The sequence below is a fragment of the Microtus oregoni genome, unplaced genomic scaffold (assembly GCF_018167655.1).
Source record: "Microtus oregoni isolate MIOR12 unplaced genomic scaffold, Mior012 000042F_ref0000377, whole genome shotgun sequence".
NCBI lineage: Eukaryota > Metazoa > Chordata > Mammalia > Rodentia > Cricetidae > Microtus > Microtus oregoni.
The window spans coordinates 14,450,496-14,471,073 of NW_024543209.1; the positions used below are offsets into that span (position 1 = coordinate 14,450,496).

Genomic DNA, 20,578 nt, shown 5'->3' on the forward strand with positions numbered 1-20,578 from the left:
AGAATTTGGAGTTGGATGCCTTTAGTCCCTGCCCTCTAGAGGGAGAGGCAGGCATATCTCTGTGAGTTCAAGGTCAGCTTGGCCTACAAAGTGAGTTCCAAGGCAGCAAAAGCTACATAACAAGACCCGTTTAAAAGCAAATAAACAAACAAAATTAAGATACTGGTTTTCTTTGAACACTTTCACTGTGTAGGAATCTTTCATGGAGCTATAGCAAGTATTTACCACTCTTGTTTCTATAGATATATACAAGACTGTTCTGGCCATGGCTCATTGAGTTACACATGGCTGACCTAGTTCAGGAAAGCAGTCAGCAGTTGTAGTTTCAGGACTGTCCTACTCTTTCCAAGGTGGAGCTCTCATTTTAGTCACCTGGTGATTCATAAAACCCTTGTCTTTAGCTGTTACCTTCAACAAGAAAAAAACTCTGTATTTGCTAGTAAACAACCATTAAAACAGGTGACTAAAAATAAAGTGTGAGCTGTTTCCTACAAATGAAAGTTTTTCTTCAAAAATTTTTAAAATTCATGACAATTTGGTGCTTTAGGAGATGATACAGTGCATAGTATTAGAAAGCACCCTGTCTTTCCATGTGAGTAATACCCTGGAGTAAAATCCTCCTCAGAATGCCAGTTTACAAATTACAGTCATGCTAGTATTGTAATACCAAGGAACAAGCAAAACAGTGTCACTAACTCCATGTTTTATTTGTACTTTTTTTTTTTTTTGGTTTTTCAAGACAGGGTTTCTCTGTAGCTTTGGAGCCTGTCCTGGAACTAGCTCTTGTAGACCACGCTGGCCTCGAACTCACAGAGATCTACCTGCCTCTGCCTCCCGAGTGCTGGGATTAAAGGCATGCGCCACCACAGCCCTGCTTTATTTGTACTTTTATCAAAGGTGCTTTGTGATTTCTTTTATAGACGAGTATCAGAACCTTAACTCACTGGTGGTGGTGGTGGGGACAACAATTGCTACCCGTTTTGAAATCTGGGGATGAAGTAATCTATTGGAGTTCCATGGGACCTTAATAGATTGTAACAACCATTTTGCCTGTTCTCAAGTGGTTAATTGTTGGCTACTAACCTTGCCTTTCTGGTTGGAGTACAAAGTGATATCATCTCATTTGTCATTGTATGTATAGCCTGTGATAGTCCACAGATGACTTGCACCTTTGGGGATTATAGTGCTGTCTGGCCCATTTTACTCTCTGTGGATAGATATAGTATAATTGCTTAGTCATGAAAAGCTGCTGAAGCCATCCTTGTTTTACTACAAGTGGTTATTACCATCAAACAAAATTTTTCCTGCCACTAAGCAAGATGATACTTATACAATTGTCTAATTAAATCCAAGGTGTTTTCCTCCATAAGTTTCATAATTTGTACGTAACATTTATTTGAAAGCAAACTGCTAATTGATGTCACATCTTCCTGCAGGATGGCCAGGCAGTTTTGCTGAGGCTACTTGAAAGTTCTATGTCTCTGACAAGTTATTCATTCCGACCTCAGTTTCCTCATTTACACATGGAAAGAATGACCATACCTGACAGGGACATTATGAGGGTCATGCCTTATCAGTTCCTTGTGCAGGTAATAAGGGCATATATGAAAAATCTTAACAACATACTTGTACATGTGAGCATTCTTTGCTTGCTTTTTCTTTTCTTTTTTACTTTTTCTTTTCATTCCTTTTGTACCATGTTCAGCAATGTTTTGAAGGCTGTTAGTTTCTTTTCTTCTCTACTTTCAAGGTAAAACTCTGTAGGACTCAGCTCTGTAGTAGGATTCTAGTTACTCTTGAGTAGGACAGTAAGGAATGAAGGCATCTAAATCCATGACTACAGGATTCACTGTATTAGTGTAGTCAGGAGACATTTATGAATTCTGAAAAGATAAAAATGGAAGTGGTGTTGGAGAATTACTTTCAATGTAGGAAAAGCCATTTGTACAGGGGATTGTGACAAGCAAGCCAATTCTACCTGAACTAGGAAAGTAGAAAACAAAACAGAATTAATGAATAATGGACAAATAACAAAATTATCTATGAAAGATCATTTAGGAAATTCTGAATATTGTTTATAACCACTCATGTACTATTATTAATGGTCCTGTGAAATTCATTTGTGCAGAACATAAGGCTTTATTTTTAAAACACAATGAAGAAGCAAAAAGAAATATCCACGTTGCCTTTTAGATATACAGTTGAGAAGTATATAGATGTACATTAGTTTGTGCAGTGCTAGGTATGGAGGGCCTCACACATGCTAATGGAAACACTACCATGCAACTATATCTCAAGCCCATGGTTATGATTTAAATTACTAGCTATATAATGTTTAAAAATTGTTTTTGAGACTATAATATAATTACATCAATTTATACTTCCTACCCCCTATTCTTTGAAATTTTGGCTTCTTTTTTCTTTAATTGTTGTTGTATATGTATATGTTCCTAAATATATAAATACAGCCTGCTCATTCCATGTAATGTTTCTTGTATGAGCATATTTTTAGGATTGACTATGTGTTTTGGATAACCAGTTGTGTGCTTTTCTCAAGGGAAGACTTTCTCCAGCTCTCCGTATTCCTTGGTTGCTTGTAGTTCTCTGTGTAGGGCTGAGGCTTCATGGGCATTCCTTTTCCCACATTAACATGTACGTTGGTGCCATTTTTGTTCTAGTAATATTTAGACAGCCGTGTTTGTGAGACTTCATGGATTAGTTTTTGATATTTTTAGGAGACACAATCTCACAGAAAACTTCCAGTTCCTCTTGCCCTAATAATCCTTTGTCCTCTCATTTGTAATAATTCCTGAGCCTTAGGTGCAGGAGTTCTGTTGTAGATGCTTGCTTTGGGATTGGGCTCTACAACTATGCATTTTGATATGTTGTGTTTTTTATAATGATTACTGTCTGTTACAAAGAGAAATTTCTTTGATGAAGGGTGAGAACTACACTTACTTATGGATATAAGGATAAATATTTAGAATATAGTCAGGTATTATTCTAATTAGTAAAGGTAGTACTTGCAGATTTTCCTCCAATATCTATGACTTCACTAGCCCTGGTTAATTGCCTGGGTTTCCATTACCAGGCATGATTTCCCTCTTATTGAGGGCTTATAAGTTCGATTAGAGAGCTGTTACTTAATGCCAACGTATTCTTGCTGCTACCTTACGTTTAGGATTATTGTGCCCTGCTGGTCATTACTGTGGTTCATGCGTGTCATAGCTGAGTAGGGCTTCTGTTTGTTTCCTTCCTTTAGAAGCTAGCATGGTGCCTTCTACTACCATGAAAGCCTGTCCTCTGGGAGGTGGGTTTTAGGTCAGTTCCAGCCTAGAGACCTCTGGGTTCTGTGTTTGAAGGTCATGCTTTCTTAAGCAATAGGAACTTACCTTCTACCTCTATAGGACAACCAAGGGCTATAACAGCAGCTTATAAATGGCCGGGAGTTTCTTGAACAATCATTACCAACAATTCAAAAGAGGGCTTCTCTTGCCTGGTGTTGTTTTTAATTATTGTTGTTATATGGCCTGTGGCTCTTGAGGGAATCAGTCAACCAAGATGGGAAAATTTTATTTAAACTATATAGGTGTGTGTTTGTGTGTGTGTGTGTGTGTGTGTGTTTAATAGTATGAATCCTTATGACTTTTTCAGAAATCCTTACTGTTGTTTTACCCTCCCACCTCCTTCTTCAGTGTGTATCTTCTTCCCTCTCCCTAACTAGAGTTCTTCACCTATTTTTACCCATTTCCCCTTCACTTGTACACTGCTATTTGACATTGCCTTTTGAAATAAAATGCATATTGGGCTTTCTTTTTAGAATTTAGAGTCTAAGGTTTCTTTTTCAGTGTTTGCTATGAAACGTTATCCTCATCTACCATTTCTTGTGTGCTGAGACTAGAACCCTGGACTTTAAATATTGCTAGCACTTGCTCTACCACTGATCCACACCCTTAGCTCCTCTTCCCTGTAGCTGCCTCAGGTGGAGATACATACCTAGTCCTTTGCGCAGTTTCAGGCAGGCCCTGCTTCTTATTAAATGTGTGACTTTATATTTATTTCTCAACCTCTGTGAGTTATGGTTTACTCATCTGTGAAATTGGATGATGATAGACTTCACTTAGGGTTGTTATGGGCATTAAAGGAAATAGTGTAAGTGACATTAGCCTTACTGCCATGACCACTGCTAGGTTCCCACCTAGAGATAAAGATTCAACTTGTGTCTCCTCACAACTTAAAATTCAATAATAGTAAAGCAGGATGATATAGGTTGGAATATATTGCCGTGGTAGTATTTGCTTATCATACTCAAGGCCCTGGGTTCTGCTACTAGTACCACAAAAATAAATTAAACACAAACCAATAAATAGAAATAATAAATAGGGAAATAAATAACAGAATAAATAGTTTATTTAATTGTTTTGCCTGGGTAAAGCATGAAGCTTTGAGAGCTTCTTTATTGGTAGTTAGAGAGTTACGATGTTAGAAGTAGTGTATGTATATCGTGCTAAAAATTCTATCTGTGCCTATCTGTGCTTCTGCTGTGTGTGTGAGGCATATTTAACTTTTAAGTATTGTTTTGCAGATACTCTTAATTTGTGTCGATTCTAATGATTGATAATTTTTGCTGTTTAAGAATTTATTTTAATGGTAAATTAATTTTTATGACAATAAAACAATTTTCTATCCTAGAGTCTTCATCCTGCCACCTGATGGAATTTTTAATGCTAAAATAGAACGAAAATTGCTAAAGCAGAGTGTACTTGCGGATTACTAACTTGTTGGGGTAGAGCCAAGGTAGTGAACTCTCAACAGTAATGTTGCCCAAAAAACACCAATATAATGACGCCAGTTGATCTCAACATAGTTGGGAGATTCCACATGGTCTCTCCCCTAGATGAAGTGGTCAGTGGCTACTGAGAGAGGGAGTATTAGTTTCCTGTAGAGACAAGCTTTCCCTGAAGGTGGTTCAATTCGAAGCAGTCAGTCTTGGATATTTTATACTTAAGAACCATGCTAAATGAACTCAGTAGTTTATATATATACATGTATACATATGCATACATGTGTATGTATATAAATGCAACAATAATAATTAAAGAAGAGATCATGAATTTGAGAGGGGGATAAATTATAGTACAGGTATGGCCTGTCACTTCTGTTATACTTCGTTTCCCCCATATGAGATTTGTTTCAGGGCTATTTAGGTTTTCCAAATCATAGACATTGCTTTTATGCAAATAAATTACCAGCTGAAAGAGTTGTGTTCAGACTCTAAACTTCAATCCTAGGTTCATAGACTGGGTAAGAAGGAGGGAGGGAGAAGATTTGTTTTCTCGTATATTATGTTCTGTATTACTTAGCCTTTTTATATCTGTGACTAAAATATCCGAGGCAACAATTTAAATGGGAATATTTATTTTGGTTCATGATTTCGGGTGTTCATTTCATGATTGCTTGTCTTCAGGCACAAGTGGGTGGTGGCAGAGGCAGACAGCAGAGTGGAGGCATAGGAGAGGGGCAGTGTAAGAGCCACTAGGGAAACAGCTCCAGTGACCTATCTCCTCCAGCTAGTTTCTACCTCCCAAAGTTCCCACCACCTCCAAAAATAGCGCCATCAGCTGAGAACAAAGTGTTTAACACATGAGGTAGTGTATGATGGTTTGCATTCAAACCATTGCATGGCAAAATGGTGGCATGCCCTAAAAACATTTACAGATATTTTGTTTGCTCCTTAATTATTTTTTTAAAAGAGAGTCTTCTTTTTTTACTCACTTGTTGCAGCTCCTGTTACTGCTTGTGCCAGACCTATATGCACCATCCTGTACATTCCTCTCTCCTTTGGCCTTTGAATTGGAACCCCAAAGAATTGGGTACCTCAAGAAGTGCTAGATGATCTCATAAGAAAAAGACCATGTGACAAGTAGAAATGTCAAAAATTACCTTCATTGTGTTTTTGTTCTCTGCTTATTTACACACACACACACACACACACACACACACACACACACACACACTCATATGATCAGTTTACCTACCTACACATGATACTTAGATGTCAGCCTTTATTTCTGTTGTTTCTTGCTCTTAGAATCAAGCCATCCTTTAAAAAGTCAAACTCCCAGTAAACTCACTAGCAACAGTGACTAGAGAAGATACAATGTTGCTTATTTTCCTTGGGAGAATAAATTCCCTCTATACTTATTTGCCATCAGGATTTTGCATGCGTTTGCTTCTCTGTGACAGGAAAGAACAATAAAACCATATCAAAAGAGCTAAGGAAGATTATTGTGGAAGGAGACACAGTTGCCATTTTATAGACATTTGTCCTAATTTCCTATCAGATGAAGAATTTGAATCAAAGGCCTTTTGAAGATTTTCTTACTTTGCAGTCTTCATGCTGGGATGGCTGTAAGCCAATGCTATTTCTTTACAGTTACTTTAAACATGAAATTCACATAAAGTGGCCCTGCTTTGTTTCTTAAATGTCACTACACTTCCGAAATGAGATGGAAGCTGATAAAAAATAAAATAAAATTTTAGTCAAAGAACTTTAAGTTTTAACACTGTCAACTAATTATATAAACACTGTCATTATTTGAAATAGCCATATGAATTCTAATATAAGCCAAAAATGTAAAATGATATGTGGTAAGTCATTTGTTTAATGCTAATGTCATTCCTGAAAAAAAAAAGACTTGATTCCACAAGATGATATTTATCTCTATATTAATCCCAGGAACTTTCAACTCTTAGGTATACTGAATCTGCTTATGAGGAAGAACTCCTTCGTGTTAGATTGTCCCCAGATTCTTACAGTCTGGGGGGGGGGGAAGGGGCTCTGTGTAGAGATTTCAAAACATGAGAAGGCAGACAATAAATTTATGTGTATTCAATATGGACACAAGCTGCCTGATATAGCCAGGGAATTTCTTTGTTATTACCTGACCTCAGTGACCCTCCATTGATTTGAAGTATGGCCTTGAGAAACAAGCGTATCCCATTCAGAATTTAAGCATGCCTGAGAATTTGGAGCTGTCACAGAAGAAATAATCAGGCTAACTGTATATTGTTTTTATAAAGAGACCACTGAATGGACCTGCTAAGGGAAGGGGGACTGAAAACCTATCATGTGTTACAGACCATGCCAGACACCAGTCTAAGTGACCAATATAATGCTTGTCATTAAAAACTTACAGTTGGGACAAGAAAACTAAAGCTTGATGGTATATAATTTTTTCAAGGGCTGAGGAGGGCGAAGTAGGAGCAACTCTACCCCTTGTGGTAGAGTTTGGGATACCCACAGAGATGATAACAGAAGTGTCCAGTGGTAAGAGGCACAGTATGGACACAAATTTTCCTGCCAGTAGAAGGGCATGTCTAGAAGAGAGACTTTTTCTTGCCGAGATGTCTGTAAACAAAGACATAGCTGGCATATCTATGCCACTTGGCCCAGTTGTTAAGGCACACAATAAGGAAGAGACACTGGAGAGGAGAAACATGATAGATCACATGGGACTATTCTGCCTCTTTGGCCACTCAAGAAAGTGTATTGTAGCTGGATTTTTATTTAGAAAATATGGATTTTTAGTAGACATGTGGAAGAAAGAAATGTGGGGACAAGAATGGCACCTTATAGCAATGGCAGGAATCCCAAAGGAAAAATGCTCAAGGGATGGGCCAGATGGAATTGCTCATCAAGTTTGGATTTCTGATCTTTCTAAGACTCTGGTTTTAGAAATACAAAAACTCATGCTCGGTTTATGGAAAATAACTAGTTAAGTATATCAAACAGGTTTGTATGGACATTTTTCAAGTATAACAATGGCATTAAGGTTAGTTAGAGCCAGAAACTTGAGTGTTGTCTGCTGGCTTGTTTTTCTTTATCTCTTTGTGTACGTGTGCATGTGTGTGTGTGTGTGTGTGTGTGTGTGTGTGTGCATGTGTGTGCATGCGTGTGTGTGTGTAGTTTTAATCTTGGAGTAATTTTTCCAAGCTATCTGTTTCTATGAAGCCAAAGCTAGTGTCACCAACACCTTCTTTTTCTTCAGTGTAGAAGAAAATGGGTCTCTTTAAATTCTCTTTGAGAAAGACCCAAGGAAAATTCATATAGTTCCTGCCTGGGCTGCAGCTGCTCTCTCAGCCACATAAAAGGATAGAAAATTCTTTGGGCCAACACAAGTAGGCTGTCCCTCTGGAATAAAAATTGGTGCAATCAGATTGGTAGAGTCAGGCCAACCCCAGTAGTACTAGACAAAAAGGGAAAGAGCATAGTGATGTTCTGTGGTGCAGTATGTAAATGACTTCACTACTCTGTGGCCTACTGAACTGTATACAGAAGAGCTGCTTAATTAAGAGTATTTGAGAAATACAGTACTCACAATGCAGAGAAATTATGTACTAGGGGAAGAGAGTGTTTTAGATTTCAAAAACAAATAGAGGCCTTCAGTCATCTTTTGTGTACAGCATGCCTGCATGTATGTATTCTCTCTGCCTTTTCAGGTGCCTAGAAATGAACTGTCTGCAGAGCCTTCTTCCTCTCCCAGCTCCCTCCTTGACCCTCTGGTGACAACGGTTTTCAATTCTCCCAGTTCATTTTCTCCCTCCTCACTAGGTCTTCCCTATCAGCATGCAAATTTGTTACTTTCTCTTCATTATGGAAACCATCACCTGTGCTGTAACAAATAAAGCTTGCCTGAAGATCAGAGTGCAGAGCTAGCCACTAGTTAACCATAGAGGCCAGGCAGTGGTGGCACATACCTATAATCCAGCACTCAAGAAGCAGAGGCAGGTGGATTTGTGTGAATTCAAGGCCACCCTGGGCTACAAAAGATAGATCTAGTCTAATAGAGAAGCAAGGCCAAGCAGTAGTGGCTTACACCTTTATTCCCAACATTAGGAAAATGGAGACAGAAAGGGATATGGCTGGGCAGAGGGAGGGTATACGGCTGGAGAAGACATCTAGTCAAAGGATCACCCCTTTGTTCTGAGAATTCAGCAGAGGTAAGAGCTAGTGGGTGGCTGCTCTGCTTCTCTGATCTTCAGGCAAGCTTTATTTGTTACAGTACAGACAAAATGTCACCACAATCACCCACTTAAGTACCTTGTAGAAAAAGCTTTCAGAAAAGTATCTATGCATATTGTCTCGAGATATTTCTATTCTAGACTGTTAGTCTTTCCCTATCCACACACAATGATAATAAGCATAGAGTCCAGGACCTTGAAGATACTTAAAAGGCTTTTCTGGTTTCATCCTGTCTTTAGCCCTGTCCTCTCTAGGAGTTTTTCCAAACTCCTCAGAAGCTGTCTGATTCAGGCCTGAGTCACCTTTAGGCTGCTGTACCTGTGGTCACTTCACCATCTGTTTTTTTTTTTATTATTATTATTTTTTCCATTACATAGAAGTGTTTGGGGCACTCCCTAGACACAGGCTTTGTAGACCTTTCTCCTGTCTGTCTGACCCTAAATGGGCCAGTGTCAATGAACTTGGTTTGTGGATCATTTGTTTTATTGTTCACTTCCCTCTTGGTGGTCTCAGCCAGTCTCCAGACTTGAAATGGATGGTTCCCAAATGTGTACTCTCAGCTGCCACCCTCCTCCCCGGGTCAGACTGAGTCACACTAATTTAGAGATGAAAATTTACCCTTGTATAGGTCATAATTTAAAGATTTCATGTTCATCAGCTCTCCAAGAGATTGATTAGTTCATAAAATGAATGGAATGACATAAAACAGCAGTGAGGTAGCTTTTATATGTAAATTTGTTTTGATTGCTTGGGATTTATTGAGCAGGGATCTTTGTTTGACTAAGGTGGTAGTTTTGTCTCCTTGGGGATATAAAGGATAGTCTTCCAAAAGGAGTTATCTGTTCCCAAGGTCAACAATACAAAAGTTAAGAAACTCTTAAACAAGGGTTTATGAATTTAAGTTATCTTTCTGTTGAAATGTCGTGAAAATAAGAAAATTCTTTGAACAGTACTTTAAGCACATACTTATAAATACTTATCAAAAGATAGTACCCTCCTAAAAAATGCACATTGAGAATTGTCCTCTTTCAAGCCTGAGATTCTTTTAAACATGTCTGCTGGATTGTGAGTACCTGCAGTTAAATTGTGTTGCTCTTGGCAAGGCTTGGTGAGCAAAATGAGGTATGGTCTCTCTGATCTCAGTAGTGTACTCAGTCAGCCATGACCTTCTCAGTGCCTCTTCTTTCTACACCCTGTCTACACCAAGCCACAGCCCAGGCTGTTCTCAGTGGGGTGGCTAGAGATTGCCACAAAGGAAACACAGGCCCCAACCAGAGGTTCACATGGGGTTCAGGATGAATTGGAATGACTTCTTGTTTGCAAACTTTGTACTTTATGTAGCTTCAGAAAACTTTTAAATGGGCAATGGAATAGAATTTTTATAAGAGAAACTACTGTTTCTTCAAATAAGATTTGTGTGCTGACAGATAAAATTTTACAAAAACATGTATGTACCCATGTGTACATGCAATCTTGTCTATATATTCACATTTGCATAGCTAATATTATAGCATACTCATAATTGTGATTTTTCTTAGGGAATAAATTGGCCAATTTTAGAACTGTGAAAAACAGACCTTTGAAATCTAGTCATTTTGATTAGCATAAGAATTATCACAATTTCTCCACTATGTTTAGGGAGTCAACATAGAGTGTCTTGTATCACATTGTGTGTAAATAGAGACTGCTTTTTTTGTTTCTTGGTCACCCAGATCTGAATGATTACACGGAAACTATATTAATTGCAACACTTTGGCCAATAGCTTAGGTGTATTCCTAGCAAGCTCTTATATCTTAAATTAACCCATTTCTATTAATATGTGTTATCACCACAAGGATGTGGCCTACTGGTAAGGTTCCGGCTCTTTCTTTTTTCTTTTTCTTTTTTTTTTTTGTTTTGTTTTTATTTTTATTTTTTGTTTATTTTTTTTTTTAGTTGTTGAAAAACATTTCCGCCTCCTCCCCGTTTCCGCAATGGTAATTTGGAAAAGTTACTCCATTAACTTTAAAGGTTTATTCAAAGTATTTTTTTTAAAAATGAAGTAAAAAGCAGCAAATAAATAAATGAATAAAATCATTTTAAGCTTTTCCTAAGGTTTAACTAGTGGAGCATATTATTACAAAAGTAATTTTAGAACTTAAACATTAAATTAAAAAAACCCATTGACAGTTACATCCAGGTGGATAAGAGTACTTAGAAACATTTTAAAAGGAAATAACACTTTTTCCTTCTTTGGAAACTACTAATTACTTGTGAAATTTAATGACTCAAATAAATAGAAAAGTATCTCCTGTACTTACTGACTGGAAAGCATACAGTTGTTACAGTGGAAGTATTTTCTATATTGAGTTATAGATTTAAATACAATCCATCAAAGCCACAATTTTTATTTTTGTGGGCCTTCAAAAGTTGATTCTAAAATTCATGTGAAAATACAAGAGAACAAAATAGCTAAGGCAGTCCTTAAGAGAACCAAGTTATACTTCCTAGTTTTAAAACTTACCAAGAACATGCAGTCAGAAAGGTGTTGTTACTAATGTATTAATAGACATTTGTCATAGGAGTGGTGTTGAAGTCAGAAATAAACTCTCTTGTGTGCTTGGGTTTCAGAAAGATGCAAGTTTAGTGGGGGAAGAATTATTTTCCAGTAGGCAGTGGGACAGTTGGTTATCTATATGCAAATGATGAAACCTGGGACTTTTAATTATACCATATACTAAATTAGTTATCAATCAAATCTAAACATAAGGACAAACAGACCAAATGAATAAAAGAAAAAGATAATTGTCTACACTATATTAGATTAGACAAAACCTTGAGTAGAATCACAGTGTTGCATTTAACCAAGGTAAAATATGCAAATGAAATTCATCAAAAAAGAGAGAAAAAAAAGGAACAAGCAAAATCCAACCCGTACAAAATATATACTTTACTGAGCACCACTGGAAGAGTGACAATAGTATGCACAGTGAGAAAATATTTTCATAGAGAGACTAGGATCCAGATTGTATAAAAAAACCTTTCTGTTCTATAATTAAAAGATTAGAAATCCAGTTAAAACCTTCTCTAGAGAAGACATATGGCTGTCCAATAATCAAATAAAAACAAAGATTGTTGTTTTAACAACAATTGTTTAGTTTTTAGAAAAAGACAAGTCAAAGCCAAATCAGTACCTACTGAGATGACTGTAGCAAAGAACACATACCATAACCAGTATGTGTTTGGGAGAATGCCAAGGAGTCAGAGTCATTGCTGTGGAAATGTAAAATTGTTTAGCCCCTTTGAAAAACAATTCACAGTTCCTTATAGGCTATAACATAAATCAACTGTGTGATCTACCAGTTCAACCCCTATGTATAGTCACAATAGAAATTAAATATATGTCCACTACACAAAAACTTATACATAAATGTCCATTTCAGCTTTAATCACAATACCTAAACTATGGAAACTCTATGTCCATCTGCTAATGGCTATGCAAATAAAATTTATTGTTTTCCTACAGAAGAACATTAACCATAAAATTGTAATGATGTTCTGAATCAAGGTACAACATGTATCAACCTTACTTTGTTATTCTAAATAAAAGAAATGATCACAAAAGAGCTATATAAAATATCTAGAATAAGCAAATGATGTGGAATTCTCCTCTGTATGCTGTGCATATGTTTTATTATCATTGGTTAATAAAGAAGTTGTTTTGGCCTATGGCAGGGCAGAATATATCCAGGTGAGAAAACTAAACTGAATGCTGGTAGGAAGAAAGCCGGATCAGAGACATCATGTAGCTGCAGATGGAGACAGATTCTGGAGCCTTTCCAATAAGCCACAGCCTTGTGGCAATATATAAATTTAATTGAAATGATTTAATTTAAGATGTAAAAGTTAGTTAATAAGAAGCCTGAGCTAATAAGCCAGTGTTCCAATTAATACAGTTTTTGTGTGATTATTTGGGTTTGGGTGACTGGAAAAAGTATGTGCAGTTTCTGTCTGCAAAATGGCACCCATTGTGCTTCAGCATGGTTACACTTGCCCACTTCCCTTTGCACTGTCTGTCAGTAGGCCATGCCTATTTATTTCCTGTTGCCAAGTGATTGCTCAGGTTATCCTAGATGGAAGGTAAGTCAAATGAAGTCAGATATTTCTTTGGACCCCACAAAACATTAGTTTAATGATAATAGAAAAAATTCTCACTAATTCTTATTGGGTGTTTAATTGTTTGATATCACTTTTTATATTAATGTGTTTGGAGATAACAACTTAGTCCTGACAGTGACATAAACCTGTATTTACTCATAAACTTAAGTTTATACAGGCCCATAGAATATTAAAATTTTTCAAAACAAAAAATTTTACTAAATATTTTATTTGAAAAGGCTCTTTCTTGATGGTCCTTTGTGTTTTGTCAATATCCATGGAAAGATGAAAATGATTTCTTTTGTTGTTGTCAGGTTGTTTTGAGACAGTTCTCTTGTGTTGAAGCTGTTCATGCTGGCATGAAATTTTAATCTTATATCTGCCTCTTTTTTCTTGTTAAGACAGGATTTCTCTGTAGCTCTGGAACCTGTCCTGGAACTAGCTCTTGTAGAACAGGCAGGTCTTGAACTCACAGAGATATGCCTGTCTCTGTCTCCTGAGTGCTGGGATTAAAGGCTTGTGCCACCACTGCCTAACTTGCCTCTACCTCTTGAGGGCTAGGATGTATGTTCTGCATCACTTCCCCGAACTTCCGTTTCTTAATGCCCTCATGAGGAGCTAGGAGTGTTTAAACATTTGGTTTTCCGTGGCATTCTCATCATGCTTTTAAGGATACAAGATCACTGTGAATGTTTAGAGTTTGTGTTTAAACTTGTAGTCTATGTCCTTGCCAAAGTTTAGAAAATATATTTAGAAATATTCCCCTTGTTCCTATGCCAGTTTTTTCAGAAGCCCAAATTTTTTGTCATATTTACCTTCATTTTCTGTCTGCACAAACGAACAGAAGCAAAGCTCCTGACATATGTTGTTACTATCCACGTATCTAAACTGTAAAAAGTCATTAGCAGGCCTTTCTCATAACCTTACCTAGATACAGAGACTTAAATAAACTCATCCCAGAAGTACTTTCTTTATGTTAGGGAGAAACCTGGCACACACATCCTAATTATTCAAGGACACAGGAGGATCTCTTGAGCCCATAGCATAGAAGGAGCCTGGTCAACAAAAAGTTTCCCCACTCTCTCAATCTCCCTCAGTCTCTCTTAGTCTCTCGCAATACCGCTCTCTCTCCCTCCCCTCTCCCTTCCCTATTATTACCTTCTCCCCATACAAACTTAATTATGGATAGATGTAATTTTCATCTTCAATATATGTATTAAATTTTGTGTGTGTGTATGTTGAGAAAGGATCTTATTTTATAGCCCAAGGTAGCCTGATATTGCAGGTCTGTACCACCATATCTAATTTGAGACTCCATTTCCATAATGAAGAAATAATAAAGTAAAGGTGTATGGAAGTTATCATTAAGAAACTGAAAATTAAAACAATTTCAATACTTTTGCCAATTTATGGTACATTTTATCCAAACATTTCAAAATATTTGTACAATTTGTACAGAAGTCCATTATTGTAGATGACATTTACATGAAATTGGAAAATGACCTTGTACTAAGTTTGGTACAGAGAAACTCTTGACTTGGAACTGTATCATACTTTATATTTTGTTGGATATGCAGGTTTTTGGATGAGCGTGAGCGCCACTTATTTTGTTAAGAGAAAGGCAGTCCAAGGAAATTCCTGTTGGGTTTCCTGTAACTAGTTTCGCCCTGTAAATGGTTCCTTCCCTTCCTCTTCCCATGGGTCCTAGCATAGCTTTATTAATAGAAATATATGATGTTTGTGTTTTTTAAAAAAAAAAGCAGGGTGGTCTTAGATGTCTGTCTTCCATTCTGGCATTTCCCTTTATACAATCCTTTAGAATTTTCTGTTTAACAGCTGGCATTCCAATAGCTTTTCTTTGGCCTAAAGCCTGGGTTACACATTGGAACAGCAAATTAGGAATGTTAAGACATCCTCCAAAGAAGAAAGGTTTGTTATGAAAGTAGAGCTGATATGACACTTAGAGTTAGAGCTTCTTAGCTTGTCTAACTGACAGCTAATGATCGTTCTCCTTTTTATGTTATTGTTTTTAGGGGGGAGATAGGATGAAAGAAATGCCCAGAGGCTGATACTGTGTTCGGTGCACCAAACTGTTAAATGTCAAATGTACTCTACTGATAATACATCTTTTGTTTCTTTTTAGGAGCAAATTTTGTTACTCGAAAAATTAGCCGGTCAGTAGCTAAGATTCACCTTGGACAACTGGAATGTTTCAGTTTGGGAAATCTGGATGCCAAACGAGACTGGGGCCATGCCAAGGACTATGTAGAGGTAAGACCTGACTCATTACATTAAAACTGCCTGCATCAGTTGATACTTTTAATGCCAGGCCTGCAGTGAGAAGGTTGACCTAGAAGTGGTCAGACATAAGCTTTTGCTGACACAAATATGGTTAAACATGTTAAACTCTGTTTAAGGATGCATGGCTCAGAAGCATAGATTGGGCATGCTGATTCTACTTAACAAAGAAATCCTTCCCAAATTTTCTTTTAATTTGATTGAAACAAAAGTGCTGGCCAGTACTTTGATGGATGTGTAAATTGGTGTTTATAGTGTTGGAAGGTTATTATTTGCTCTCTAAAGTTTTTATCAACCTGACTTGTTTCATATTTCCCTCCTTTTCCACCCCAACATTCACAATACCAACAGTTCTCATATCTTCAACAAATCATATCCAATCTTGGATTACTTAAACTAAGACCTTTAGCATGCAGTCTCTCAAGTTCCTCTCAGAATACTGCTGTTATGGAGCTCTAGGTTCTGTGCTAAATGGTTGGCCATAAGCCCACATACTTCCTGCCATTGCATATCACTGAATTTACCCATCGTGGTTCTGTTACAAAATAACATGGTATAGTTAGAAAGTTGACTATGGTAAAGTTAAAGGTTTCCACTCCTGGAATTCCTATCAAGTTAAGACAGTTTTTGTTCACTCAGTTACATGCAGATAGCACAGTTTTCTTTTTTAGTTCTTTTAAACAAAATTGCTTTGCTCTGATTAACATGCTTTTAAACATCCATTGCTGGAGTAGTTGAAACCTTAAATGAAGGCAAGTTTTGTAACAATGAGCATGTTATTTTCTTAATAATATTCATGGTGTCTAGCATTCTGTTACTCACCTACATATACTTAGAAATGCTGAGAACACTATCTCTAAATGTACCTGCCTCAGGGACCAAATATACTCAGTTACATTCAATTTTTTTATTTTTTATTTTGAGCGAGAGAGAGAGAGAGAGAGAGAGAGAGAGAGAGAGAAGGAGGCTGACTGGCTATATCCAGAACTCAGAAATTCATTAAATTTTGATAGTCACGTAGATGCCCCACCATGTTTTAAAAGCGCCTTGTCCAGGTTGCACTTTCTTTTCATTCTTTATCACCATGTCTTTGAGATGAATATATATAAACCTTTATGGTAGGAGTGAAAAAAATGACATTTTGTTTTTGTTTGTTTGTTCATTTGTTTTGTTTTGTTTGTTGAGGCAGAGTTTCTCTGTGTAACTGTCCTTATGTCTTGGAATTCCCATGGTAGAGTGAGTTCCTTGAACCCGCTTAGATCTACCTGCTGCTGCCTCCCAAGTGCTGGGATTAAAGGTGTGTGCCACCACCTCCTGGCAGAGAAATGACATTTTTAATTAGACAAAAAATTCAATATAAAGCAATGTGAGTGGTAATATGCACATAAATGATGAGAGAAGCTTGTTAGAACCAGTGGCCCTGTGTCCTTCTCACACTTGAAAGGGTCAAGTACCTTTTCTAGGAGGTACAGCCAGATCTTCACACAAAGGCCTGTTTGTATTCATGTAAAAATTAAAAGCTCATAAACATTTTAGCTTAAATACATTTCAAAGTTTGTCTCAAATGAAGTCACAGTTGTAAGTGACAAGTCGGTATAGTATATATGCCCCAAAGTCAAAATATGAAAAGATCCACCTGTGATTACGGTGATTAGGTATTTTAATAAAAAATGGGAAAGTGTCACATGACGCACAACCCAGTCCCTCTCACACAGTAAGGCCCTGCGACAGCTCAGGCTTTTTGTTCTTCTAGAAAAATGGTTTTGTGTATGGAGGATTCTGGGTTTCCAGCAGTAACATATGTTGTTAATGTAAGAAGCTGTTTTATAGTTCGCATTTATATGTTCTCAAATAAGTCTAAATTACTTGGTTCCTGAAAAAAGAAATGGTATTATTTAAAATTTTGTAGTTCACTGCATTTTATTTAAAGAAGTAGTGTCATTTCTTTTGGTTCTAAGCTTATTAAAATGAGATTATTTTAGAGACTTGCAATTGCATTTTTTTTTACCAGAAATAAAGGCAACAGTCATTAAAGAACAGAGGAGCATGACTTGTTTAAGAAACATGTGTTTCCTGACAGATAGCCAGCCTATTGGCAGGTGTAGAACAAACAAGTCATACTAATATCTCATTTACACATATTAATTGAACACGGTGCCTCTCATTTAAACATAAAACTATTGGTAAATCTAGAAGTTTTTCATATAGGTGTGGAGAACAATTGCTTTTCTTGATTCAACATGGTAGATCCCAATAAGATGAATTTCTGCTCTGCTCACACCAGTTATACCTCAATTTATTCATCTGTGAAAAGGATGCTCTAAAAAATGTTAGCTACAAATTTGGGGATATTATACATACTCTCCTTGTTTCATAAACATTTTTATATTAATTTATGCAGTCATTTCTTGTTGCTGATTCTGACTCATTAACATCTCCTTACAGTCCTGTTCCCTAGGCTAAAATGCTCTAAGAATAATTTAAGTGGACAAAATACCTTTTAATTTGAAGAACAAATGTTAAAACTGCATTAAATTATAATCCATTCCAAATGAATAAGTCGTTACAACTTTTCCAGTTTCTTTTTATAAACATTTTGAAGTGTTCAAAATGCTGACCTCCCTTATACCATAATTAACATCAAATAATACAACATTTTAAAAAGTACTATTTACTAATTGCTGTAGTGCTAATGGCCTTCAGTTTTGAATCTTAATTTATGCAAAGATAAGACATCAAGATTTCATATATCTAATAAAACATAGCTAGATCCCTGAAACTTTCCACGTTTTTATTTTCTTTACTATTTCACTGGTCTGATGTGACCTGCGCAGTTTAGGGATTGACCTGACTGGCTTGTGAGTCATGAAGAAAGGACAGACACGTGTATAGAAAATCCGGGATTGGATGGGCTGTGTCCTCTGATGGAAACACACCAATGGTTCGGAAATTCAGCAAGTTTGTTTTATACATCTAACTAAATTGAAAAGGCAGGTTTATGGCATTAATAAGGATGCAGGTTATTAATACAGCTGAATGAGGAGGTAGGTTTAGCTAATCTCTGTGCCGGGGGTTCTCTATAGGGGAATAAACCAGGCTGTAAATATCTAGAAAGAAGAAGTTGGGGGAAATAGCAGTTTGCAATTTCCCAGTTAACATATTCCGCACATACTGTCACCATCTCCATAGACTGGGGAAGGTATGGCCAGTCCCATATGTTTGAAGCACTGGGGTCCTTAACTTGGCAGTGCTTATATTTATTTGGGACTTCATCTGTTCCACAAACTGGGCCCGTTGGATATTTTCATGTTTCTTTCCTTCATGAATAGTGAAAAAAACTCTTAGTGAGTGTGCAGTGTACTGATCATGGACACTCTGTTCAAGCCCACTCCCATTGTCTGTGCTGTAGGAAAGATGGTGAAATATAGTCAAAGAAGGAGGCTTCAGCATAGACTCAGTTGAGAAATGCCATGATCACAATTCTAATTGCAGCTAATTACAATTTTCTATGCTTTATTTAAAGTCACATAAGACTGAGGAAAAAGCTCTATTATACAAAGTTAAGCATTTTTTTTTATATTAGGATGGCTACCTCAAATACATGACATCTGACTGTGTTGTATGCCCTGCTTAGATTGAGGTAGGGACCCAAACTTTCTTGACCTAGGTACCCTTTAAACAAAACAAAACAAAATAATAACTACAACAACAACAAAGACAACTATAGATACCTACTAATACTCTACAAAGTGGGTGCCAGGTGCTTACATAAAGATTTTGATAACAGTTTTTGATTAATAAGCTCTGACAGTGGTTTATGTTTATCAAATTTTCTGGAACATGATTCTAGCCAGAAAATACTGGATAAGTTCATTGGCAGGAGCTATAAAAGTACACTCTTAGCACAAGAGGGCTCCTTTCCCTTGAGTGGCAACACCTATCTGGGACCTAACAAAAGACATTTTCAGGCTGTCTTTCTAGAAATGTTGAGTTTGTTAGAAAAACATAGAAACTTTGTGATTCTTCTAAATGAAGATGTGCTCTTGGGGTACTTTTCAAAGTCTTCATTTAATAGCTCCCTGTACAGTTAGGTTTCATTTTCCAAGGAAGGGTATGTGTGTATGTGGGTATACAGAGTATGGTATATGTGTGTGTATATATATGGTAGTTGTGTATGTATGTATATTTAGAGCATGGTGTGTATAGTGTGTGCAAGTTTGTGTGTGTGTGTATGAGTGTGTGCATGTAAAGTATGGTGTATATTATATATATATATATATGTAGTGTGTGTACATAAAGAGTATTGTGTGCATACATATATTGTGTAGTGTGTTTGTATATCTGTATATGTTGCTAAGGGTGGAACTTTTTACTTGATGGGATAGTGTTCTATAACTGAGCTACATCCTAGCCTGTGGGAAAAAATTAAAAATTTCAATATATTATGTTTATCAAGCTAAGAAAAATATACAAAGTCATAATTCTTTGTTTCATATGGTCAGATTTTGATAGGTTGGAAATAATGGCTCTGATCCCAAATCGAAAACATAGCCCCACCTAGTTGTAATCTTGATAAAAGACACTTGTTCTTCTCTATTTCTCATGTGGATTACTCACCATGTGACTATGAGGGTGAATGCATTTTTAGTCTGATATTAAACATATAAAATTAAATACATGACAATACATTTAAAAACCAGGACTCAGAATAAGTCTCAACTGATAATATGCTGCTATGCAGGCATGAGAACCAGAATTCAGAACCCTAGTATCCACATAAAAGCCAGGCAGGATTGGCACCTGCCTATAATTCCAGCTATTGAGTTAATACCTTATGTCAACATCTGGCCACCATGCATCTGTGTAAACAGAAATTTCTGTCCTGCCTGGTCCCACAGCCATACAGTTCCAAAGAAACACACAGAGGCTCATATTAATTTTAAACTGTTTGGTCTGTTAGCTCAGACTTATTACTAATTAGCTCTTACAATTAAATTAAACCATTATTCTTTTTATTGATCTTATTGAGCTATACATTTTTCTCTGCTCCCCTCCCTTCCTCCCTCCTCCTTTTCAATCTTCTCCCATGATCCCCATGCTCCCAGTTTACTCAGGAG

At 36.8% G+C, this 20,578-nt stretch overlaps 1 protein-coding gene across 1 annotated transcript in view; it reads left to right on the forward strand.

Moving 5' to 3' along the window:
- Window positions 1-20,578, forward strand: part of Gmds (GDP-mannose 4,6-dehydratase) — a 542,397-nt gene that overhangs the window by 246,072 nt on the left and 275,747 nt on the right. The window contains exon 7 of the mRNA XM_041632801.1: window positions 15,307-15,434. Coding sequence (XP_041488735.1) covers window positions 15,307-15,434 — 128 coding nt within the window. The remainder of the gene's footprint in view (window positions 1-15,306; window positions 15,435-20,578) is intronic.